Below are 26,360 nucleotides of genomic sequence, written 5' to 3'. Positions count from 1 at the left end.
AGACAGAGGACAAAGTTAGAAAGGCTATGGTCAGGCCCAAAACACTGAAGGCACCAAGAATGGATGTCCTTACCAGAGATGGTCCGATTGCACAGGGTACAGCACTTAAAGCGACTGGAAACTTTCATGGACATGGAAAGGAAAACTTCCGCAGCCAAATCAAATGTCGCTATGGTGGCAAAAAAGGGGCAAGGCACCAAGAAAAAAACCACGAGAGAACATGACCGATCAGCTCAGTGATGAGGAGAACATAAAGGAAACCTATAAGCGGGAAAAAAGGACTAAAAACAAAGGAAGAGGGAACCCAAACACAGGCATATCAAAAATAGCAACAAAAAGATACTGAAGGGCATTCAGGAAGCTCTTCAGACCGAGCAGTGTGAAGAGCAGGACAAAAAGTCAACCACCCTTCAAAAACTGTGGTAACCACGTTCTTGTGGCAGGTGGGAAGGCACTTGCGCATGCGCAGTGGAGCGAACCTCGCACTCCACAGAAGCTCTTGTAAAGCTTGTTAAAAGTTCCAGACCAGGCAATGCGGGGTTGCATTACCCAATTGAGAATTATGGACTGCTTGTCCTTGGAAAATGGCCAATTTTCAATTTTTAAGTTAATGGCCACATGATAATGTTGTCATCAGCGCATAGCCATTACCAAAAATTACAGTGTAAGTCTTTACCGTCACTTATAAATGGTAAGGGCTCAAGTGCTAATCAGCGAATGGCAATGTAGCCACGCTGATCCATGCTGTCACGCCCACTCTCTCTGCCATACATACTCCCTTAGAGAAAAATTCCGAAAATGTATTAAGTGGTTTGCGAGAACACATTCAGAACTTACTGTGAGACGCCTCAGCACGTCCCATGATAAGTCGTTGCAATGTGTCCAAAATAATTTTTAATGCTTTTTAATCTTGTTAATATATCTTTTGTAACCTGTCAAATATTCTTCAGAGAAAAGCGGGATATAATTTAAAAAAATTATTTGACTTAGGGCACCCAAAACCGAAAAGATTTTTACTTTTGAAACTAGAGGTACAGTAGTAACTGGGGGCTTTATGTTGGCTGAACTTCCTCCTGCAAATGAATGATTAAGTTTTAAAGCGTAAAAGTATAGCTTCTAAGAGCTCAGGCTTTCTAAGTTTTTCATCTGATAAAGTAGCCCAGCGCCCATCTGGAATTTCAAAGCAGAGGGGCCAGTGGTAGCCCCATCGACCCTAAGGGGGATCCCTGTCTCTTTCGCCAATACACAATCTCTCTCCACCTTTTCCTCATACTTGCTGTTGACATACCACCCTAACAATAATTCTGTTTAATACTGCACCGCACAGCTCTCAAGGAGTTTGAGGTATGTGCTGTCCAAAATTCCGCTCTGTTCTCACAAGACAAAGCACCATGCAGTTCAATTTACTGCAAAGCTATGTGGTGCTGGAAGAAAACAGAATAGCTATAAACAAGGCTCCAGAGACAATATAGGGGATATTAAAAATTGAAAGGGGGAGGAAGAACCAGGACGACTGCCACTGTGTCCAGTGATGGTCTTGGTTTTCACATTGAACCCTTTTTTGACAAACTGGCCCCTGTTTGAAAAATAGTGAAGATCTCTGAACTACACAATCTGACCATGAAGCACATACAGCTCTTTGGATCACAGACAGCGTTGTCCAATTTATTTCCTTGTCATACACTTAGTAATTCTTCTTTAAAACTGGGGATATAGCTCCTTTCATTCTGTGGGGTGGTATATTTCCTAGACACTGATTCAGTCTATCAGGCTTAAATTTCTGGAGGAAGGGTCTGGGATTTCTTTTCAGACTCCAGAGCTGGAGCAGGGGGAGTGTTGTGCTCCAACCCTTCCATTTCAGGAAGCCTGCAGGGAACCAGAGGGGTGGATGAGCCTGCAGAAGAGTACAGAATAAGGACTCTGTTTCATAATCCAGTCCCCTCCACAGTTCACTTCTTTTGTTCACAAATTTAAGCCCTGGTTTTTATATAGTTACAGTTAATTGCCTTACTCAAAAAGCAAAAATAGGTATGCATAAAGATCAAACAGCTGGGCCTCTAGTACCTTTAATAAAAGTTTTAACATCTGTATTTAGCAGAGAGATTGGCCTGTACAATCCACTTTAAAATGCCAGCCTTGTGAATAAGCATAATCTCAGGCCAAGTTAGAGAATGACACAGGGACAAAGTTTGTCCTGGTCCATGTCACAGCAAAGTCTGTACCCATCCACAGAAGCCGTGAACAGTTGATTTTATATCTAAATCTTTATTACAGTATAAAAAATGAGCAATATCCTGAACTGTATAAAGCAAAAATAGAAGACCAGCAGCTCTCTCCCTTCAATCCAGCCCCCCCCCCCCTCCTTCTCTTCTTCCCAGAAGTCCAGCAGCGCTCTCTCTTCCTTCCAGCCCTCTGCTCCTTTTTTTCCCAAATCCAGCAGGTCTCTCCCTTCCCTCCAGCCCCCTCCTCCTCCAACTCCTTGCTGCCTTCCTTCCACAGGTCCAGCCATCCGGGATTGTTGCCTTTCTGCTTGCCTGCCGCTGCAGCTTTCATTTTCGGCTGTTGCTAGAAGCTGTAGCATATAAACTACATTTTGAGCTCTCTGACCTTGGTTGTAGTGGCGTAGCCACGGGTGGGCCTTGGCCCACCCACTTTTGCCCAAGGCCTGCCCTAACTATCCCCAATCTAACATCCTTTGCTCCCTTCCCTCCAAAGGTCTGGCTGTCTGGGATCGTTGCCTTTTCCTGCTCCCCCTGCCCTGCGCCGCTGCTGCAGTGCCTGCAGCTTTCATTTTCGGGCCATTGCTGTCAGTGATTTAAACAGGCACTTCAGGGCCTTCCCTCTGCCGCATCCAGCCCTCTCTGATGCAACTTCCTGTTTATGTGGGAACCGGAAGCAGCAGAGGGAAGGCCCTGGAGTGCCTATTTAAATCACTGACAGCAACAGCCCGAAAATGAAAGCTGCAGGCACTGCAGCAGCGGCGGGGAAGGGGGAGCAGGAAAAAGCAACGATCCCAGACAGCCAGACCTTTGGGAGGGAAGGGAGCAGAGGATGTTAGATTGGGGATAGTGAGGGCAGGCCCTGAGCAAAAGTGGGTAGGCCTAGGCCCACCCATGGCTATACCACTGCAACCAAGGTCAGAGAGCTCAAAATTTAGTTTATATGCTACAGTTTCTAGCTTACCGGTCTTCAGAAAGGGCCGCCCATGAGTGTGCAACTGTCTCCGATCTCCGGCTCCTGGCCTGCTCACGCACTCTAACTCCAGCCCCTCCGACTCACTCGAGACATCCTTGCAGTTGCTGAATCGTCTGAGTCCTCCTTCTCCTGCGCGAACTGGATGAAAGAGGAAGTCAGAAGACTCAAGACAAGCCAATCAGGGGTCCTCTCTCTTCCGCTGATGTCATGTGTGGTGGGCGGGGAGGGGACTATGTTCAGGAAGGGTAGTGTGCGTCACATGTGTGCCTGCACACTATAGTATACTGCAGCCTGGGAAGAGCAGCCAAGCCGACTAGCAACAAGCAGAGCAGAATGGACAGTAAAAAGGTAGGTGTCAGTTTTACCGCGAGAAACAAACCACAAAAAAAGCGGAAGAAAAACCAAAAAACGAACCACGGTCCGTGTTTCGGCCAACAGGCCTTCCTCAGGGGTCCTGGGTCTGCCCGCCATTAGATAGCATCAGCGTATTTCTGTTTTATGAATAACTTGGAAGTTTATTGTAAACGTCAGACCCAGGACCCCTGAGGAAGGCCTGTTGGCCGAAACACGGACCGTGTAGGGTCCCATTAAACTCTTCTGGCGATTTTACTCCCTTGTTGTCTGGTTCGTTTTTTGGTTTTTCTTCCGCTTTTTTTGTGGTTTGTTTCTTCCGCTTTTTTTGTGGTTTGTTCTGGTTTTGCGGGAGATTTGGACTCCTTTTTTTGTTCGATAGCCACAGTTTTACCGCGAGTACAGGGGTTATTAAAGCTCCCATGGTGTGGGGACATAACCAGTGTTTGCATCCACAGTAAAACTCTGAAATTTTCTGCCCTTCCTGCGGTTTTCACATGGTTTACCATGTTTACCCGCTCCCGTGTCATTTTCTAGGCCAAGTCATGGTCTCCACTAATCAACATTCTTGGACCACTCCATTAAACAGCTTACACAATGGGTGAACCAAGATAATTACCAAACATCTTGTAAAACTAAATGGTAAGCCCTTATAAACCAGGAGTTTTATCTGCTTTCAATGTTTTAATAACGGTGAAAGCTAGAAGGACGCTTGGGTGCACAGGGAGAGAAATGGCCAGCAGGAAAAAGGTGATGATGCCCCTGTATAAGACTCTGGTGAGACCTCATTTAGTATATTGTGTACAATTCTGGAGACCGCACTTCAGTAGTGTACCAAGGGGCAGGGCAGTGGGGGCAGTCCACCCCGGGTGAAGGCAGCAAGGGGGTGCATGGAGTAGGTGCGCAGCTGTCAGCTCTGCAGGTTCTAGTCCCCTGCCCCTTCCGAAGTCAACTTACTGTTCCAGGGCAGAAGACAGGCAGCTGTCAGCTCTGCAGGTTCTAGTCCCCTGCCCCTTCCGACGTCAACTTACTGTTCCAGGGCAGAAGACAGGCAGACTCGACAGCCGCGCAACTGCTTCATGCACCCCCTTGCTTGGAGGAGGGGGTGCTCCGCCCCAGGAGGCATCTAAGGTATGTATGCTACTGCCACACCTTCAAAAAGATATAAACAGGATGGAGTCGGTCCAGAAGGTGACTACTAAAATGGTCAGTGGTCTACATCATAAAGCGTATGGGGACAGACAAAGATCTCAAGGGAGTGATAAAAATAAATGGCATGAATAGGCAAACTGGATAGGCCATATAGCCTTTAGCTACCTACTTCTCTGTTTCTATGATACAGACTTCCTCTTATTTCCTCCTGCCACATATCGATATGTTTTGCTATTAGTGAATCCAGCAGGAATCAAGATAGCTATCTAGGATTCCCTCTGGAACCAAGAATCTCACTATAAAGGACCTTACTCTGTAAAGTTCTTGATAGTATTCTTGAAAACAGTCATATCCCTTCCCAATCCCTAACTGCATCCTCTCTGCATTTTACAATGCAGCATCTAATGCCTTTGCCTTTTCCTTGTTCAGCTGATTTGCCTGCAACCTTCCAATCTTACCCCCCCCCCCCCCCCAACCATTCAAAGTAAGCTTGTGTGGTTTTCATCCAGATATAGCCCTGAAAGCTGACTTCTTAACCTTACCTGTACTCACTGTGCCTTTGCTAAGGGATTAATATGATCGATCTCTCAGACTCCAATTTTCTAGCCTCTTATTTCTTCCCCCCCCCCCCCCCCCTCAATACACACACAAATTATCCACCCTCTAATGGTTACCTTAAAGCCACCCCAAATGGCCGCCCAAGAGACCCCCTTCCTAAACATTAAGTTCATAATATTCCTTCATCTTTTCCTCTTCCAACAGGTATCGTTGAACCTCCAGTACCTCGCGGCCAAGTCCTCTCTCCCATAGCTTTAGATAGCTCCAATGGAGCAGGCTGGACCAAGTAATGGTCTCAATATCTGTCTCCTCTACCCAGTCAACCAACTCCTTACCCACCAAAAAGAGATGAGAATAAGTACCATAGAGAGGCAAGACAAATGTATATTTACAATCCAGGAGATGCAACATTTACCATATATCTACCATTCCCAGAGCACAGAAACTTTTAAAAAGGTGCCTCCTATCCCCACTCTCTCCCATCCCACCAAGTGTCACAGCTCTCGCCTTAACCGGCACCTTAAATCACCTCCCGACGCTGGGGTTGGTCCCGCACTGGATCTCCGGCGTTCCTGTTCCGAGCAGCAATCCGTGTTCCCACCTCCTGTCCAGTGCTGTGTGCTCCCGACACTGTCACTCTTAGGCATGCATGCAGTACTGGTGGCTTTAAAGGGCCCACGGCGCGAATTCAAGAGGGTGTGTCATGAGTGTTGCGCTGGGCCTGAGCGTATTTAAGGGAGGCTCGGGCCCTTCTTGAAGGCATGCGCAACAAGGTCTTCCTGCTGTGTGTCCTGCTGTGTTCCTGCTCCAGCCTTGGTCCTGCCTTGCTCCTGGTCCTGATATAGCTCCAAGCCCTGCCTTGCTTTACTGTCTAGTTCCCGGCCTTGTCTGTCTTGTTTATTGTCTTACTACTACCACTATTTAGCATTTCTATAGCACTACAAGGCTGTTCTGTTCTGCCTGGATCCAGTTCTTGGCCTTACTTTGTCATGCCTGTCTGGACCCAATTTTAGCCTAGTTTCTTGTCTTGCCTTGTCTGGGTTCCAGTTCTAGCTCCACTGCCGTGCTTTCCTCACCCTGTTTGGATCCAGTCCTTGTCCTGTTTAGCCTTGCTTTACTTGCCCTGTCTGGATCCAGTCCTTGTCCTGTTATCCTTGCCAGGTCTTGTCTTGCTCATTGTTATGTCCGGATCCAGTTCTTGCCCTGCCTTGCCTTGTCTGAACCCATTTCTAGCCTTGTTTCCTTGTCTTGCCTTGTTCCTGTCTGGGTTCAGTTCTAACCCTGTTGTCTTGCTTACCTTGCTTCATCTGGATCTGGTTCCTGTCTTGTCTGTCTTGCCCTATCTAGCTGTGCCTAGCCTTGTCCTGCCTTGCTCAGTCCTGTCATACCTAGCCTTGTCTTGCCCAGTCTTGCCTTGTTTCAGTCCTGCCTCGCCTTCTCCAGTCCTGCTTTGCTCAGTCTTGCCCTGTCCTGCCTTGTGTAATCCTGTGTTGCCTAGCCTTGCCCTGTTCTGCTTTGTTCAGTCTTATCTTGCCTAGTCCTGTCTGCCTTGTTCTAGTCTTGCCTCAGTTCCTGTCTTGTGCCAGCCCAGGGAACTTGTCTGCTGCAGCTCCAGTTGCAGTCCAAGGGCTCACCCTCCTGCACTTGACACCAAGATAATAAATCTCCACCAATTATCAACTTCCCCTCTAATTCCTTCCCCAGCTCCTCAAAGTAGTTGTTCTGCAGCCCATTCAGGACACAGATATTCTTTGTGCCCCGACACATTATTAGCTAAGTTACCAGCTCCCAGTAAGCATCCTTTGCCAACACAAAAAAGAAGCACCCATGAGCCAGTAATTCTAACCTGGCACTAGCTGTGTAGGCCATGCCATTGATCAGCATTTGACTATGGTGCCCCACTGTGAATGAACCAAAGAACATTAACTAGAAACACATCTTGCACCGAATCCCAACAGAACCAGCTAAGGGGTGGATTACAAGGAACATTTCAGCCTGCAGATGAGAAAAACATGGCCCACATTTTAAACACTTCCACATCTCATTTCCCACCTTACCAAATCCCTCTGCACCAGCTGACCCTTTCAAAAATTAAAACACCCAAAAACTGGCCCATCCTGCCCCTTCAATTTCCCACCATTCCCATTCCTCTGATTACCTCTCCTAGTCTGTTTTGCTCACTTCTTCCCTGCCACTCCCCACATTCTGTCTCCCTACCCTAGAGTTCCCTCCATGTGTCCTGATCCTCATTTTACATAGTGGCAAATAGTTAAATCAGCTGCCTCTATTTCTTGTCAGCTAAAAACATCCTGAGCAGAGAACATATCTGAGTTTCATGCATCTTCTATGTTGGCTTTATTGGCTAATCCAGCTTTTCCCAAACTGTGTGCCGCAGCACCCCAGTGCACAAGGGTGTCACAGAGGAAGGAGGGAGATGTGTATGGTGCGTCCGTTTAATTTTTGTACAGGTGGTAGGTATATCGTGAGACTATAATATGAGCGTGCTCTGGCAGATTCATGGTACTCTGCCTTTCCTGGTCAAGATTTGTTTAAGCAAACACCTCTACTTTCGACTAGCCATTTTAGTTTATAGCTCCTGATAAGTGGAACACACTCTTACCCCCTTCTTAGTAGCAGGGAAGTCCCTCGACCCTTTTTTCCAGCACTAATATATGTGTTCAGAACCTCATTTGTAAATTATGTTATATCTTTCCCTATACAAGTCCTAGCTATCCTTGTCATATTAAGGACAACCCATACTGCATCCTTTTATCACTTCCTGTTTCTTCACTGGTGGGATGTGGCAGAGGGAAGCCTGCAGGGGGGGGGGGGGGGGGAGTGCAGGCAGCAAATATTAATTACTGCTGCGACCAGTGACATTTCAGAGGTATACTGGAGTGAGAAGGGGATTCAGAGAGAGGGGCAGATGCCACTCTCGAGCAAGTCCAGGTATTTTTCGCTCACTGCAAAGCTGCCAAAGCACTCACAGATCTCTCACAACTTCCTACACCCATCCTCTCCCTCAGTTCCCCACAAAATCTTCTTTTTTCCATGCTCCTGCTCCTCCTTCCCCACTCACTTGAAAGCCCCCTGTCCCTTCAAATGAGAAGGCTTGGGGCTCAGCCTTGTTAACTGGCCCCTTGTCTACTACTCACTTAACCACATAGGGGCCCTGATAAAATATCATTTAGTCTTAAAATCGTATGCATGATCACACTGCATTCATTTTTATTATTAAAATCAAAATCATCAAAGCTTTGAAGGCAGTATGCATATTGTTTGCCTCTGATGTAGTATGATTAATAAATATAAACAAACGGATAAGGTAGCAAAGCCTGTTGTAATTATATTATTTTGGAACTGGGTCATTCCATGCCAAGTGGTCTAAAATTAAAAAGAATTCCCACCATCATGTTCTCCAATTTTGTTCAAATTTTATCTGTTGCGCGAGTCAGGTGTTAAACGAAGTTTCCCAAAATTTGAGGTCTCTAATTGCAATAGTTGCAGATCTAGATCCCCTTTTCTGAAAGGTTGTCAGTCCATGAGCGCGCGACATTTACCAAAATGCCATTTTTGGGGTCTAATAAAATCCAAACACATTTATAAGAATGGCTAAAAAATTCAAATCCAGTACAGTTTTTGATGCTAATTCCGATGAAATACATTTTAACATTATGGATGCAAAATCCAGTCAAACAAGTTGACTCAAAGTGTGCCAGTTGTAGAGCACAATTTTCTCTTTCAGATGATACTGTTCACAAGCTGATCCAGGCAGACTCTTTTATAATAATTGGTTTTGAACTTTGGTACATTTTACCATTTGCGCTGACAGTGCCAACTTTGAAGAGATCCTGCAGGGTGGTTATAGATGCTGGTTAGTTGCAAATCTGGCAGTATTATGTCCAGCACAAGCATAATGCTTGTTCAAAATTTCAAGTCCGTATCTTTGTTTGCATGGAAGTTGTTGCGATCTGAGTATTGGTCCAAATATGTTCCGATGAGTCGCGACCAATTTTGATGCACACTTTGAGTCAACTTGTTTGACTGGATTTTGCATCCATAATGTTAAAATGTATTTCATCGGAATTAGCATCAAAAACTGTACAGGATTTGAATTTTTTAGCCATTCTTATAAATGTGTTTGGATTTTATTAGACTCCAAAAATGGCATTTTGGTAAATGTTGCACACTCATGGACTGACAACCTTTCAGAAAAGGGGGTCTAGATCTGCAACTATTGCTGTTAGAGACCTCAAATTTGGGGAGAAACACCTGTCTCGCGAAACAGATAAAATTTGAACAAAATTGAAGAAATGATGGTGGGAAGGTTTAGACCACTTGGCATGGAATGACCCTTATTTTATTTATTTAGATTTTGCTCACACCTCTTTCAGTAGTAGCTCAAGGTGAGTTACATTCAGGTACACTGGATATTTCTCTGTCCCAGGAGGGCTCACAATCTAAGTTTGTACCTGAGGCAATGGAGGGTTAAGTGACTTGCACAAGATCACAAGGAGCAGCAGCAGGATTTGAACTGGCCACCTCTGGATTGCAAGACCGGTGCTCTAACCACTAGGCCACTCCTCCACTCCATCATACAACTTGCATTCAATTTAGCCACCCATCTATTTATCGCAGTGACACTGTCCTACCCATCCTGTCTGTATAAGTCTCAACTGCTCTTGGCCCCCACAGCTGCCCGTTAATGTTGCTTTACTGTATCATACTGATGTTGTGAACATCTTACCCATGTTATTTGAATGTTCTTCCATGCTATTATGGTGTCATTTGGATTCTACTGATGTTACTTAATGTTCTACTGTGCTGTTTTTAATATGCCTATTTCTGATACTAAATCATCATCTCATTGCTATTACTAGGACTTAATTTAATTAGTTTACCTTATTGATAATATTTTAAGCTTACATTTGATCATTTTACTATTGTTACGCTGTTCACATTACTAAGTATTATGTCAAGTTATATATGCTGTATACCAACCAACTTGGGTGAATTTTCATAAAAGCAGTGAATAAAGCCATATAAATAAAAACACAATATTCAGATAAGTGTGTGGTAGCAGAAGGAAGGACAGTAAACAGGCAGATCACCAGACTGCTTCACAATAACCAGAGAAAGCAGCTCAACTGACACAATTCATTCCAGCACAAGGTCTGCACACAAGCAGGGGATCTGTTGTGCTTTCTGGACTGGAACTCAAGACATCTGTTAATTTAAAAGATACCAATAGAATTCCATATTAGGCTAAGTTAAAGCTTCCATTACTATAAGAACCAGAAAGGAAAACCATCCTTTGCATTAAGCTTTCCTGAGGTACAACCAACTGCTAAGGACATCCAGAGAACTCTAAGCAGTTCAAGAACCTATCCTTCAGTATTCTGTTGACATTACAATCAAATATAAGCCCTTATAATATAAGGGTAATGTGAGAAGTGACTTTGAAAAGCTTGGTTCGTGTGAAAAAAAAAAATACTCAGAAACCTGCAACACCACCAAGTTTCAGGTGTTCATTTTTCAAGCAAAGTGCATTTTTGTCGAGTCACTTTGCAGAAGTACACTTCACAGTAGTGAACTATTATACAAGGTCTGCTTTGCGTGAAAAGTTTATGGAAATTTCTCATTAATAAGCTGCTGTGAGGCAAAATTATGCAAAGCAGATAATTAATGAGAAGTTTTGCAAGAACAAGTGTGTGAGACTTCACAGGCTTGTTTTTTTTGCAAAAACCATACATCTCAAGAACTGTCATTTTCCCCAGTGATCGAAGATGAGATGGAGGGGGGGAAGGGTGATGGGATTTGATATACTGCCTTTCTGTGGTTACAATCAAAGCAGTTTACATATTATATTCAGGTATTTATTTTGTACCTGGGACAATGGAGGGTTAGGTGACTTCCAAGGGCCACAAGGAGCTACATAAGAATAGCCGTACTGGATCAGATCATCTAGCTCAGTATCCTGTTTCCAATAGTGGCCAATTCAGGTCACAAGTACCTGACAGAATCCAAAACAGTAGCAAGATTCATGCTACTGATCCCAGGGACAAGCAATGGCTTTCCCCATGTGACTACGGACTTTTCCTCCAGGAACTTGTCCAAACCTCTTTTAAACCCAAATACACTAACTGCTGATACCACATCTTGCAACGACTTTCAGAGCTCAACTATTCTTTGAGTAAAAAAAATACTTCCTCCTGCTCATTTTAAAAGTATTACCACATAACTTCCCTGATTGTCCCCTAGTACTTGTACTTTTGAAAGAGTAAAAAAAAATCAATTTACGTTTACCTGTTCTATATCACTCAGCATTTTGTAGACTTCTATCATATCCTGTCAGCCATCTCTTTTCCAAGCTGAAGAGTCCTAACCTCTTAAGCCTTTCCTCATATGAGAGGAGTTCCATCCCCTTAATCATTTTGGTCACCCTTCTTTGAACCTTTTCTAATTCTGCTACATCTTTAAGATATGGCGACCAGAATTGCACACAATACTCAAGGTGAGGTCACACCATGGAGCGATACGGTAAAATTACCTGCTGATAATTTTCTTTCCTTTACTAGCAGAAAATGAATCCAGGAACTGGTGGGTTGTGTCCATCTACCAGCAGGTGGAGATACAGATTACAAAGCTGAAGGCAGTGACATCAGACGACCAGCTCCTCCTTCAGCCAGTCTATAGGTCTCATCACAAAGCAGCATCAACAAGTAACAAAAAAAACCATAAGCCTTCCTCAGCAACGAACCAAAACAGGAACACGTCTCCTCGGCATATAGCAAATAGGTCCAAAAGGGTGTTCTTTTTCCCTACTAAATCAGAAAGAAGTGGTTCATCAATCTGTTGTTCCTTTTTCCTTTTCTTAACAATACCAGTAGGAAACTCCCCGAGAAAACAACCACCGTGGCTGACAATGGGTGGGATCCTGGGTTCATCTGCTGCTAATAAAGGAAAAAAAATTATCAGCAGATAAAGCATAGTTTTATCTTCCTTAGTCTTCGCAGCAGATGAATCCAGGAACTGGTGGTATGTACCAAAGCAATCCCTAAAGAGGGTGGGAAGCGCCCCACCCCCCAGAACAGAACCGCTGCACCAAAGGAAGCATCCAACCTAGTGGCCACATTAACTCTATAATGTTTTGAAAATGTATACAGAGGCCCAATTAGCCACCCTACAAATCTCATCTAGAGAGAACACACCAGTTTCTGCCCACAAAGCTGACTGCAAGCTCGTGGAATGTGCCCTCAATGCCTGTGGAGGGGCGCAACCCTGTAAAATGTAAGCAAAAACAATTGCCTCCTTGATCCATCGGGAGATCGTCGCTTTAGACACCACCTCACCCCGACAGGGCCCAGAGAGAAGGACAAAGAGATGATCCAAACGCCTGAAATCAATCGACATCCGCAAACAACGGAGTAGAACCCTCTGAACATCCAAAAATCGAAGGACTGCAAACTCAGTAGTATAATCCTCCTCCCGAAAGGAACAAAGGTTGGTTAAGATGAAAAGCCAAAACCACTTTAGGGAAGAACGAAGATACCGTACACACAGTCACGCCAGATTCCGAAAAGTGCAGGAAAGGATCTCAGCAAGACAAAGTCTGAATCTCCAACATCCTGCGTGCTGTACAAATGGCAACTAAGAACACCACTTTAAGGGTCAGATCCTTATCTGAAGCCTTCCAAGGCGGGCTCAAAAGAAGCCCCCCTGCAAAGCAGAGGAAGAGACAGAAATACTCTGACTGAAGGAGGAGCTGGCCGTCTGATGTCACTGCCTTCAGCTTTGTAATCTCTATCTCCGCCTACTGGTTGATTGACAGTCTACCAGTTCCTGGATTCATCTACTGCGAAAGCTAAGGAAAGAGGCATTATAATATTCTCTATCACTTTCCTAATAATTCCTGTTTGCTCTTTTGGCTGCCACCACTCACTGGGCAAAAGATTTCAGCGTATTGTCCACAATGACACCTAGATCTTTTTCTTGGGTGGCGACTCCTAGGGTGGTGACTAGCATCAAATAACTGATTTGGATTATTCTTCCCAATGTACATCACTTTGCACTTGTCCACATTCAATCTTATCTGCCACTTCAATGCCCAGTTTTCCATCTTCCTAAGTTCTTCCTGCAATTTTTCACAATCCACATGCATTTTAACAACTTTGAATAATTTTGCGTCACCTGCAAATTTAATCACCCTCACTGGTCGTTCCCACTTCTAAATCATTTAAAAATTATGTTAAAATGAACCAGTCCTAGTACAGATTCCTGGGGCACTCCACTGACAGAACTGGCCATTTAACCCTACTCTCTCTTTTTTTTATCAACCAATTCCTAATCCACAACATAACATTGCCTCCTATCCCATGGGTTTTTAATTCTCAGGAGTCTCATGAGGGACTGTGTGAAACGCTTTCTGAAAATCTAGATACACTACGACCAGTTCACCTTTATCCACATGCTTATTCATGCCTTCAAAGAAATGAAGCACATCAGTGAGGCAAGACTTCCCTTAGCTGAATCCATGCTGACTCTGTACCATTAAACCATGTTTGTATATGTGTGATTTTATTCTTTATAATAGTTTCCACTATTTTGCCCAGCACCAACTGGCCTGTAATTTCCTGGATCACCCCCTGGAACCCTTTTTAAACATCAGCATTACATTGGCCACCTCCAATCTTCAAGTACTATGGACTATTTTCTTCAGTAAAGATCGAAGCAAATAATTCATTCAGCCTCTGTGCTATGGCCCTGTCCTCAGTGCCCCTTTTACTCCTAGATAATCTAACGGTCCCATGAATTCCTTCACATGCTTTCTGCCTCTGATATACCTGAAAAAAAGTTATTACTATGAGTTTTTGCCTCCGAGGCAAGTTTCTCTTTTGGCCTTCTCTATCAATGCTTTGCATCTAACTTGCCAGTGTTTATATTGCTTCTTTTCTTTATTCGGATCTTTCTTTCATATTCTAAAAGATGTTCTTTTGGCTCTAATAGTCTCTTTCACTTCTCCCTTTAACCATGCTGGTCATCTGCTCTTCTTTCCACCTTTATTAACACATGAAATATATCTGGTCTCAGCTTCCAAAATGGTATTTTTGAACAACGCCCATGCCCGATTTGAAGTCCTAACCTTTGCAGCAGAGCCTTTCAGCTTTTTTTTTTTTTTAAAGTCAAATTTGATCATATTATGATCACTGTTTCCCAGCAGATCCAGCACCATTACCTCTTGTTCTAAGGGGTCCTTTTACAAAGCTGCGATTAAAGGGGTTCTAAGGTAGCATCAGCATGTGATTTGCTGCGTGCCAAGGCCCCTTTTACTGCAGCGGGTAAAAATCCCCAAAAAGGAAATGACTGTTCCGTAAGCAAACACTTGCCGCAGGCTGTTTCCGGGGGTGCCCTTACCACTACCTCCGAGGCGGTGATAGGGTTCCCTAACTAACCCAGTGGTAACCTCCAGTGGTAAAAATAAGAAAAACATTTTTGGCCACGCTGGAAATGGCACGCGCTGGGGCAGAACTACTGCCGGCATCCACGTTAGTCCCGATTTTACCACGCGGCAACCCTTTAGTAAAAGGGCTCCTGAGTCCTGCATTCCACTAGGACTAGACCTAAATAGCTCCCCTTCTTTTCAGTTCCCGGATCAGTTGCTCCAAGAAGCAGTCATTTTGTTATGTCTAGGAAATTTACCTCCATAGCACTCCCTGATGTGGCATTTAACTAGTCAATACTGGGGTAATTTAAATCACCCATTATTATAGTGTTGCTAAATTTGCTAGCTTTTCTAAATTTCTGTTAACATATCTTCATCTGTTTGACCATTCTGGCCTGGTGCCCTACCAGAATACTCCTTCCCTTCACACATGGAATTCTACCCATAAGGATTCTACGTTGCTATTTCATATAGAATTTTTATTTTGTTTTATTCAATTATTCTCTCTTTAACGTACAGAGCAACTCCCCCCTCCAATCTGATTCACCTTATCATTACGATATAATTTATATCCTGGTAGCACAGTGTCCCATTGATTGTCCTCCTTCCACCAGGTTTCTGAGATATCTATTATATCTACCTCTTCATTTAATGCTATATACTCTATTTCTTTCGCTTCTAGTTTTTGTATACAGACATTTCAAAGTGTGTTTTCTTTGCATCTCAAGCTGCTTAGAAGTTGACAGGGATAATTTGCAACTTTTGCTCTGCTCTACCCTGCATTATGTGCTGCCTTTGTAAGCTACTGGCTGACTTAAAGAGGCACATTTTCAAAGCACTTAGCCTTCCAAAGTTCCATAGGTTTCTATGGAACTTTGGAAGGCTAAGTGCTTTGAAAATATGCCCGTTAGTATGAATGACTTAAATCCTTTTATGAATTGTAGTTCTTTTCCATTTCATTTCTGTGTAAATTTTTAGACTGTAAACTGCTTTGCCCTGCTTTGTCAGTTAAAAGCAATATAGCAAGTCAAAAACTAAACAAAGCAAGGAGTGCTTGTTTCTTTCACCTTTATTGAAACCCCTCTATGGGGATTCTCTAAATGTCCTTCAAGAAAACCTCACTCCAAACCATGGACACCTGAGCGACTGTTGGCTCTCTCTCCCCACCCCCACCCCCGGTTCTAATTTAAAAGCTGGTCTCTCTCCTATTTAAATGTTAGTGCCAGCAGCCTGGTTCCACCCCATTAAAGTGGAGCCCATCCTTTCGGAATAGGTTCCCCCTTCCCCAGAATATTGCCTAGGTCCTAACAAATCTAAATCCCTCCTCCATGCACCAATTGACTCATCCATGCATTGAAACTCCATGCCTGCCTCTTTTCCTGCATATGGAACTGGGAGCACTTCTAAAAATGCAACCCTGGAGGTTCCACATTTTAGCTTTCTACCTAAGATCCTAGATTTGGCTTCCAGAACCTCCCTCCCACATTCTCCTGTGTCGTAGTTACTCACACATATCAAGATAGCTGGCTCCTCCCCAGCACTGTCTAAAATCTTTCCTAGGTGATGAATGAGGTGCACCACTTTTGCACCAGACTGGCAAGTAACAAAGTGATCCTCATGTCCACCAGCCAGCCAGCTATCTACATGCCTATCAAGACTGAATCTCCAACTAATATGGCCATCTTAACCCTTACCTCCTAGACAGAAGGCCCTGGAGACACATCCTCGGTGTGAGAAGATACTGCACAGGTCCTGCCTCTCCAAGATGATGCTCTCCTTTCAGGTAACCAATCTCCTCCATGTCAGCACAAAGGTTACCAGGCTGGAGGTGGGACTTCTCTACTTTGCTCCTGTAGGCCTCCTATACATACCTCTGTCTGCCTCAGCTCCTCCAAGTCTGCTACTCATTTTCCGAGTGCTAGGAGCTCTTTGCACTGAGCATACACATATGACCTCTCACCAACTGGGACAATTAAACACGTGGCACTCACTGCAAAGACTGGATAGCTGTCTGCATCTCATCTATAATTTAAGTTGTTAATAGAGTAGGAATTTATAGAGTGAAGTTCCCTACAATTATATTCTAGGCTATGTTAATATTTGTGGGGGGGGGGGGGATTTTTATTATTTGTATTGTTATTCGTAGGTTCCCCTCTATAGACCTAAGTATTTCTAAGAGTTAATTACTGGCTGATAGAGTTATTCTAATTAACTTTCTAGCCTTCTAATTGGTTCTAGGGCCTATAAATCAAACATCAGGCCAGGGGTGGGTGAGAGGGAATTAAACTCTAAACTGAGGGTTCATGTGACTATCACCTGCAGTGGCGTTCCTGGCCTGGATGGCACCCGGGGCAGATGGCCGATGCGCCCCCCCCCTCCGCTAAATGACACCCCCCCCCCCCCCCCCGGGGTGCACGCCGCTGGGGGGGGGGGTGCCTGCTCCGAGTTCGCTAACTTGCTCGTTCGCTGCAGCTCCCTCTTCTCCGGAACCTGTTCCAGAGCAGAGGGAGCTGCAGCGAACGAGCAAAGATAGCGAACTCGGAGCAGGCGCGTGCCACGGCACCCCCCCAGTGGCGTGCACCCGGGGCGGACCGCCCCCACCGCCACCCCCTTGGTACGCCACTGATCACCTGTGCTCTACATTGGTGCTATGGTAAACTCTAGAATAGTCCCTTAACTGCTAGCCTATGAAACTGTAATACAGACTTTAAATGCTAAAACAAACAAAAAAATGTTCCTTAAACTGCCTTTGCTAAATAGCCAGAGAAACTTAAAAATAAAGCCTCCGTGCAGAACAGAGCTCAGTCACAGGAACCCTCAGTTTAGAGTTTATCAACTCTGTTCTACGTTGAGTTACTCTGCTTATTTAGCAAAGGCAGTTTAAAGAACATTTTTTTGTTTGTTTTAGCATTTAAAATCTCTATTACAGTTTCATAGGCTAGCAGTTAAGGGACTATTTGCTCTATCAGACAGTAATTAGCTCAAATATGAACAATAATACAAATAAAAATAACCCCCTCCTCTTCAATATTAAAACAGCCTAGAATATAATTAACAATTGTAGGAGACTTCATTCTACAAATTCCTACTCCATTAGCAACTTAAGAAATTAGGGCTCCTCTGTCAGCCAGTAATTGCCTATTTAAGTCAAAGTCTACCTTTCCCCAACTTTAAAAGCAATTTCCCAACAAGTAACTTACCAGTGAAGTTCTGTCCTACTCTGGAGTGTGTGAATTGAACCCACTTCCCCAGGTTCCCAGGCCATTAGGCTACTCCTCCCCTCCAACCCTTCACAAGTCATTAGGCTCAATTTAAGGTATTATTGAAGTTTGTTTTTTTTTAAACAGAGGTAGAGAGAAGATACATTAGGTTCTTTGCAGGATACGATTACAATATTTCTCTGTTTGAATGTGTTATTAGATAAATTACATGTGACTGGATGACTGGATTAGGTATCATATACATTATGGCATTCCTTTCTTATATATTATTTGTTTTTAGTTTTTTTGTTGTAAACTACTAAGCTCTGTCAAAAGTCAAATGTAGTACATCAAGTTTAATAACACAAACATTTTGGAGGCACCGTAGACCTTCGATCCTTAGGAGCACCATCAGGCCCCCTCCTTCCTACCATGAGATAAAATGACTGCCCCCCCCCCAAAAAAAAAATATATATATATCCCTCCCTGGTGGTCTAGTGTGCCCCATACATACCCACACACTGTTGAAGCCCCACTCTTTAAATAAAATATCTGACAGTTGCCCCCCTCCCAATTCACTCAAAGAGTCCAGGGGCTGACAATCCCCTCTCACTCTTGCCTTAACGGTTACTACTTCTAAAACAGCATCACCTAACCCCTAGGAGGAGTCTCATGGGACTACCATTAGAAGTCAGCACAAATTTAGGCAAGGCAGCCATTGGGTGAGTCAGAGTCCCAGGGGCATATTGGAAGGTAAGGACAGCCCTCAGATTTAGGTGGTGAGACAACGCATTAGATCAGAAGGGACTAGGGTTCCCCCCAGGGAGGGTAGGAATCTTTTTCCCAAATTCCTACTATTAAGACAATTTGTAATGCATCAACTAGGATTAGATATTTTTTCAGTTTGTGGCCCAAAATTTATGGAATGTGCTACCATTAGATTTCAGGAATGAAAAGTCTTACATAATCACCCCATGTTCCTCAAATACTGGAGATTGCCCAAAGGTCTGCTTAATCCTCAATGATACTTATGAAGCAAAAGTCTCATAGGAGTCAAATGGTTAAAGTATCCACTCCGGCAAAATGTCCTCCAACCACATGCTTGGGGGGGAGGGGGAGACTGAGTCAGTCACCCTCTGTACCCCACCACCTCCTTACTAAGCCTGCAGGAGCACCACCACTAGAATGCCAATATCTGATCCCATAGAAGAAAACATTTTTGAGCATCCAACCTCTAAGGGAGCTGGGTACATTTAAGCCACCAGATCTTTGCTAGACAATCTCTAGAATTTGAGGGACATACAATTATATATGAGACACAAGATAATAAATCAGGTTAATCTGACCTGCAGCTTTTAGAAGTATGCCTTTCATAATAATACTACAATACCAAGAAAAAGTCTGAATCCTATAGCTTGGATGACATTCAAAATATGATTAGATCCTAACAAACCCCGGTAAGTGGCAAAAAGCATATATTCAACAGCAAGTATTCAAGTGCGAGAAAGCCTACATTCAGTAACTGGTGGCACTTCCTTGAGCAGCAAATATCTTCAATAAACTTTTCTGTAACCGCTGACCAGCCTCCCACATTGCCCTTGAGGATTCTGGGAACATTCTTGCAAAGAAATCCTGACATTTGAGAGCTTCCTTGCATAGTCTTACCAAGTCACTCTAAATGCCAAATGTGATATCTGTTGGAATTGAAGACCAAATATCATTTGAAGATTACCTAATGATTGCAAAACTGTATCAGCCTGCAACAGCAGATCAATATGTAGCTAGCTGTTCAATGGCTTAGAGGATGTTTATGAAGGTTCCTCCATTACACAAATATTTTAAGAGAAGAGTAATTACAGGACACAGATTGGTTTCACTTCAAGTCTTGCCACAAATTTCAATAGTGGTTAAGCTGTGTTGATAACCCAAAATACAAGATCTCCTTCAGCTATTCTGTAATCAATTTAATTGAACATTTACAGTCATCGTCTTGAAAAGCCACTTCTCCTCAGTTCATGGATGGATGGCATGACATTTTCTAGACAACAACAATCTTCAGGATCAATATACCATAAACGTTTTGGGGAGGTTTTTCTGACCCATGATTATAGATGGACCAACCACATTTATGGAATGCTGAAATTTGAGTCAGCAAGGAGTGTGGGTTTGGGTCGTTATGAGGTCTTTTCCTACCTATTTTTTGTGTAAATCGTATTTTTGAGAAACAGTATATTTGAAATCATACTTGGTTCCTGCAATTGTGTAATAAGACTGTACTGTATATAGATATACCATTGGTGAGTCTAGCTGACATTTTCTAGAACCTTCTGATATAAAGCAGAACTCACAGCCCCATCAATAATGACAAACCTCCCAAGTTCTGAAGGAGCAAAGCAGCCTACACTATTATACCTCCACCACCATGCTGGACATGTGGAATGAGGTTGGCACTTTGAAAGCGCAAAGTATCTATTGCTTGACCAAAAAAAGTTCAACTTTTTACTCATCCAGAGAACCTTATTCCAAAAGTTGTTTCATCCAGATGCTCTTTTGTGAGCCTGAAACAGGCAGCATGTTCTTTTCAGACAGCTGCGGTTTCTTCTAGCTATCTCATGAACACCATTCCCATTCCACATTTTTCCCCCCAGACAGTTGATGCACAAACCCTCACATCGGCTGCAGCGAGCTAGTTCTGCAGATCTTTAAATGTTAAACTAGGGCTCTTTATGACACTGGATCATCTGCTTTGCTCTGGGGGTGAACTTGGTGGGATGACTGCTCCTGGGTAGAGTCACTGTAGATTTCAGCCTTTTCTAATCCTAAATTGACGAAGTTGAAGCCTCAAATGTTCCTATCCTAACAAATGAGCAACAGCTATTTTTTTGGAGTTCCTCTGAAATGTATTTTCTCTGACACAATTCATTCCTAAGTCAGACCCTAATGTAAGAAAGAACAGGCTTGACTGGGAAGATCTGTTCCACATACTTGATAAGCCGCTCTTCGCACTATGGCAGCGAAGCAATTTACAAATAAAATGGTTCAAGATAGAACCAGTGGAAAAGTGAAAAGGGAAGAGAGAAGAAAAAAATGCTAAATAACTAGTGAAATACATGCTGAAAGACTCAAGTCTTGAGTACTGTATTGAAGGTGGTATGAGATGATTCCAATTTTATTTCAAGTGGTAATGATCTCCAGAGCTTTGGTGCAGCACATGCAAAGGTAGTTTCTCGGATAGTGTGGAGGGGGAGGGACTGTTGAGAAGACCGATAGAGAAGTAATAAATTAGTGATATAATTAGGAGCTGAAGATTGTAAACCTTTATGGGCTAAAGTTAGGAGCTTTTATACATGCTGAATCTGGCAACCAGTGCTCTAGCTTTAATAAAGGTGATACACGATTAAATTTACGTGCGCTATAGAGAAGTTTAACAGCTGTTGATTACAAGATGAAGACATTTCAACATTGTAAGAGGAAGAACGGAAAACAAAGCAATTCTAATTAAAAACTTATGTGAAGGAAACTAGGTGTTCACAAACTTAAGGTAGTAAACGAAAGAAGATAAAAATCCAGTCTGCCCAGTAAAATAGTTACTACTATTCAGTATAGGCTGAATCTTTTTTCCTCAGATTTATTCAGTGGTGTTATATTTCTTTTATCAGGGTTTTAGACTGGGACCTAATCATATTTGAGAATAGAATTGAGTAAAATACAGACCATTCTAGGGTGATCACCTCCACTGCCTCAAGTACAAACTCAGACTGTGAGCACTTACTGTACCTGAAGGTACAGTACACACTTCAATAGCTTTTGGGTTTGCAAATGGTATAAAAAAATAAAAACTGAATGGGCTTCTTCACATTCAGGGCATGCTGCTCAGCAGCACCACTTCGTAAAAGGAGCCCTGTATGGGTAACCAGTTTTAAAACTTACACAATTTAGCTTATGAAGTACTTACTGATTTATGACAATTTTTTACAATATATATAAAGAATGAACATATTTTCCTTGCTAAGATTTTCTGCTTGGGACCCAAATTTGTGATTATACAAAAATGTATTAGTATTTAACAGGGAAAGGGAAGGGATTTAGCTCACACCCTTTCCAGTTCTAGATTAAGATGAGTTACAATCAGGTACAATAGGTATTTTACTGTCCCCAGAGGGCTTACAATTAAGGGATCAAGACCCGTTCTGTCAGTGCATGGGCAGGAATTAATTCATGCACTGACAGCAAGGGGGTCATTACTACTACTACTTATCATTAGGGGAAGAAACTGAAAGATTCTGTGTCCTCTCTTCCCCGACACCTCAAAAATAATTCCCAGTGGTCTAGTGGACCACATCCACCAGAACCCCCCTTTCAGAACTCAGCTCTAACACACCACTAGGGGTCAGGTACCTCCATTTTGGACATTAGCAGTGCAGTAGTGAGCATCAACTCCTGCCTTGTAGAAACACCCCCCCCCCCCCCCCCCCCGAAGGTTGCTAGACCACCAGGGATTTATTTTGGGGTATCAGAAAGCTCGGGTCCACTAAATCAACAGGACTTATTTGTGTAGTGGGGGGAAGGTATGGGAGGTGGAATTGGGTCTATTAGACTATCAGGATCTTGGATCATCTGAGGTGAAGTATCACAGTTCACGCTCAAAGCAGAACAAAAGGGTGATGTCTTGAATAGGCAGAAAAATTCAGTGCTACAAAAAAAATCATTTAAAAATACTGTACTAGATTTTAGCACTTTTTTTTTTTTACATTGGGGAGCAATTTTTATTGCTGCAATCTACATGAATTTTGGATGACCACTTTGCTACCCTTCAATTAAGTGGTTTTGCACCAATCTCTCTGCATTGGGGAGTAGCATTAACTAATAGGTAGGGCAGCTTACAATATTGGTCCCTAAGATTGTACCTGAGGCAATAAAGGATTTAGTGGCTGGCCTAAGAACACACATAGCCAGAGTGAGATCTGAACCCAGACTCCCTGGTTTACAGCCCACTGCTCTAACCTAACCTATCCAGTGAAGTACCGAGTTTCCTGCTAAGATTATAAAAAAGGAAAATACAGAAGACAGTCAAATTACCTCTTTATAACAGTATTCCCTGGGATACTGAATTCTAACACTTGACCTCATAGGTACCAGGTCTGTGTGCTTCAGTACCCATAATATTTACAAAAGTCTTTAAACCTGTGTCTAGAACAGGGTAATTTTTGTTGGGATTGGCATCCCCATTTTGAAATGCTAGCTCCTATGCTCGATCTGTCCAGATAAACATGAAATATTTTTGGACCTACCATTAAAAGAAACATACTTTCATACACCTATACCTATGGTTTCCCAGAAGGTGCTTGCTCGGTACTGCAATGTAGCGTCTAAAAAATAAAAATAAAGAGGTGTTCTCATACAGAACAGAGTGCTACACACCCTTAGTAAGGCTTGATGAGCTAATGCAGTTTTCTACGTCAGGTCGCATAACACCTATTTCAGATCCTGACCTAGATCCACTTCCTAGACTGGATCCAGATTCCCATTCGCTGAATACACAGGGCTGGAGTTAAAGCCATGCTGGGGCCCAGGGCAGAAGCCGTGTAGGGGGCTCCATGTGGCATGGGGGAAGGGAGATGTCCCAAAGCAATTGCCCGTCTTACCTTGCTCACCACGTTGTACCTGAGGCCGGCGCGGATGCGGTAATCCCAGTGCTCGCACTTGCAGTCATCGCGGCTGGAGTTGGGCAGCGCGGGGCCCTGGCCGGAGTCGTTCAGGTGCAGCAGCTCCCGCGGGGGCGGCGGAGGGGAGAGGGGGGAGGCGGTGGTGGCGGAGGAGGGGGGGTGCTGGTGGTGGCTGCCATTGTCCCCTCGGCACCTATAGTCGGGCAGGTCGAGCAGGAAATTGTCCGAGAACTGGCTGAAGCCGATGAAGAGCGCGGGCAGCCAGGTAAGCAGGAGCAGGCGCCGCTGCCAGGTCCCGCCGAGCCCCCCCAGCGCGGGCAACACGCAGCCATCGTAGTCCAGCGGGGGCGGCGGGTTGGAGGGGGAGGTGGGAGTCGGGGGCAGAGGGGCGGCGGGTAGCACCGATCCGTTCTCCTCCGGCGGCGGATCCTGGCGCCTGCAGTGTGTGGCCATGCCGGGGCTGCTGCGACTTCACCCCCTCTCCCCTCCTGCTTCTAATCGGTGGCGGATGGCATGGTGTTACACCGAGGGAGGAGCTGCAGCACAGCCCCCCTCGCACCCGACTAAAACGAGAGTGTCAGCGCAGAGAACGGCACCGCAGGGAGCCGGGAAAAGCCGTAGTGGGAGCGAAGTGAGCCACCACCGCTTTCCTCAGCTGGAAAGTCACGTTTCAAGTGGAAGAGAGAGGAGGGAGGGAAAGCAAAAGCCCCGATCGCTGCGTACGGGGAGGGAGCTGTGCCCCGGGGGGGCGGAGAGAGGGGCTGATCCCGACCGGTTCGGCTGCTTGTAGTGGTTTCTCGAGAGAGAAGGAGGAGGACAAGCTTTCGGGATTATCCGGCTTTGCCTGGGCTTTCCTCTCTCTGCATGTGCACGCCTCCCGGAAGCGGCGTGAGGGAGACCCGCAATCAGAGCCGGCCCCCACCCCCACACACCTCCCTCTCCGGCAGGCCAGGTAGCGGCACCTGCTGCAATGCTGGGGAGCTGCGGCTTTGGGAATCGGGCTCGCGGCTTCCAGATTTTTAATAGCGGAATCTGCTTTCTGCCCTATTTGCTCCTTAGGATTCGCAAAACAGTTTATTTAGGAGAACCGCTGCACGGTGCTTGGTCCCCCGTGGAAATCTGTGGAAATTCACTCTTATGTTACCATAGTTTCAGAACCAAAGCCTCGGTCCCGGTAGTCATCATGTCTTGCACGGAAAAGAATCAATTATGGAGCAGAAAAAGTTAAATCGGTCCACGAAATCCAGCTGTTACTTCATGGAAATTCTATGTGGGGGGGAAAAACACATCCGGGTCTTAAGATTTCGGCCCCAGGATATTTTACACAGTTATTAACATTCAGTATTAGACAATCGACCTTTGCAAGTAACAACTGGCGGTGTCTCTGGCTTGAGTTTGACTCAGCTGTTTCAGGTGTCTTTCCATTTTATTCTTTCAGTTCTCTTATTTGGGTAGTGGATATTCTAATTCAGTCTTTCCTTTCTCTCTCTCTGTATGGCCTACTATCTTCCTTCCATTTTTCCTATATTATCTCCTTGGATTCCTTCCTCCACTCACGCTTGCCATAGTCTGGTGTCCTCTTTCTCTCTACCTTACCATACCCAACCATAATTATTTGTAGCCCACATAGATCTGAAAGAACTCACAGCAGATTAGGAAAGAAATCATACAATCTTTATGGACCCACCCACCAATACACTTCTAAAAATCACAGAACAGATAGCATGGCATATTTAATATACTTCTCTCTTCTTCATCCATATCCTTTGTTCCTCTCCTTCCACCCAATACCCAACTTTCTCTACCTATATCCCACCCCATCCCTCTTCATCCAGGGTCCTCCCTACTTCCTGTTCCCATACCATGGGTCTTTTCTGCATCCTGGGGCCTTGTTTCCTCTCCATCACCCTCCCCCATCTGTGATCCTTTCTCTGTCCCCTTCCCTCATCCATTTTCCTTGCTCCTTATAAGTGCTCTGCCTAGCCTCCTGAGGGCCCTAAACTTTTAATATATGAGTTCTCTTATGGTCCCTTGTCACATCTTCTCCTCCTATAGCTCTTTGCCAGATCTTCCACCTATGTATCTACTCTGGTCGTTCCTTCACCCCCACATCCCATAACCCTTTCTCAGATCATCTTCTTCTGCCTATTTTTGTACCCCCTCCATGGTCCGTTCATACATTCCCTCCTGCCACCATTGCCCTTTTTAAAGTTTGCTGTCCCTGTTCACCCCTTTCCAAGTCTGTTACTCCTAGGGCCTTGCAACAGGATGATTGCAAGCCATACGCCCATGACATCAGCAAATTGGTGGAAGTAAATGGAGATGGAGGAGGTCTTTGCTGGAGGGCAGAGAGAGTGAACATCATAACCTTGCCTGAGCCACCCAGAACAGCATTTTTGTTGTGCCTAGCCTTGCCAGTATTACCATCCAGGTCCTTGCTCCGAGACGATTGCAAGCCCTGCCTCCATGACATCAGTGGAGGAGGAGGCCTGTACCAGAGGCACAATGCACCGGAGGACCTAGCACTGACTATCACACTGATGAAACTGTGACAAAGGAGCTGTTTTCTGTGATCCTGTGTGGGCTCCGAGAGGACTTCAGTGAACCCTAACCCTCCCCTTAGAGGCCTGAGCATATTAACATCTTTATAAAGCAGCTTAACCTACCACAGTAAAGTTAAGGATGCTACAAAATCATTCTACACCTGACTGATCCTCCACTCTACTAATTGCCCTAAGAAACCTTTTGCTGTCCTATCTGAATTAACTGCCACATCATACGCTTCATATCCTTCTT

At 44.4% G+C, this 26,360-nt stretch overlaps 1 protein-coding gene across 1 annotated transcript in view; it reads right to left on the bottom strand.

Moving 5' to 3' along the window:
* Positions 1 to 24,384, bottom strand: part of SLC22A23 (solute carrier family 22 member 23) — a 411,540-nt gene extending 387,156 nt beyond the window's left edge. The window contains exon 1 of the mRNA XM_030208530.1: positions 23,544 to 24,384. Within this exon, the coding sequence (XP_030064390.1) occupies positions 23,544 to 24,017 (474 nt within the window). The 5' untranslated portion in view covers positions 24,018 to 24,384. The remainder of the gene's footprint in view (positions 1 to 23,543) is intronic.
* Between the last annotated feature and the right edge of the window lie 1,976 nt (positions 24,385 to 26,360).

The sequence above is a fragment of the Microcaecilia unicolor genome, chromosome 1, assembly GCF_901765095.1.
Source record: "Microcaecilia unicolor chromosome 1, aMicUni1.1, whole genome shotgun sequence".
Lineage (NCBI taxonomy): Eukaryota > Metazoa > Chordata > Amphibia > Gymnophiona > Siphonopidae > Microcaecilia > Microcaecilia unicolor.
Note: the sequence above shows the minus strand (reverse complement) of the source record. Positions and strands in the feature narration are given on the sequence as shown.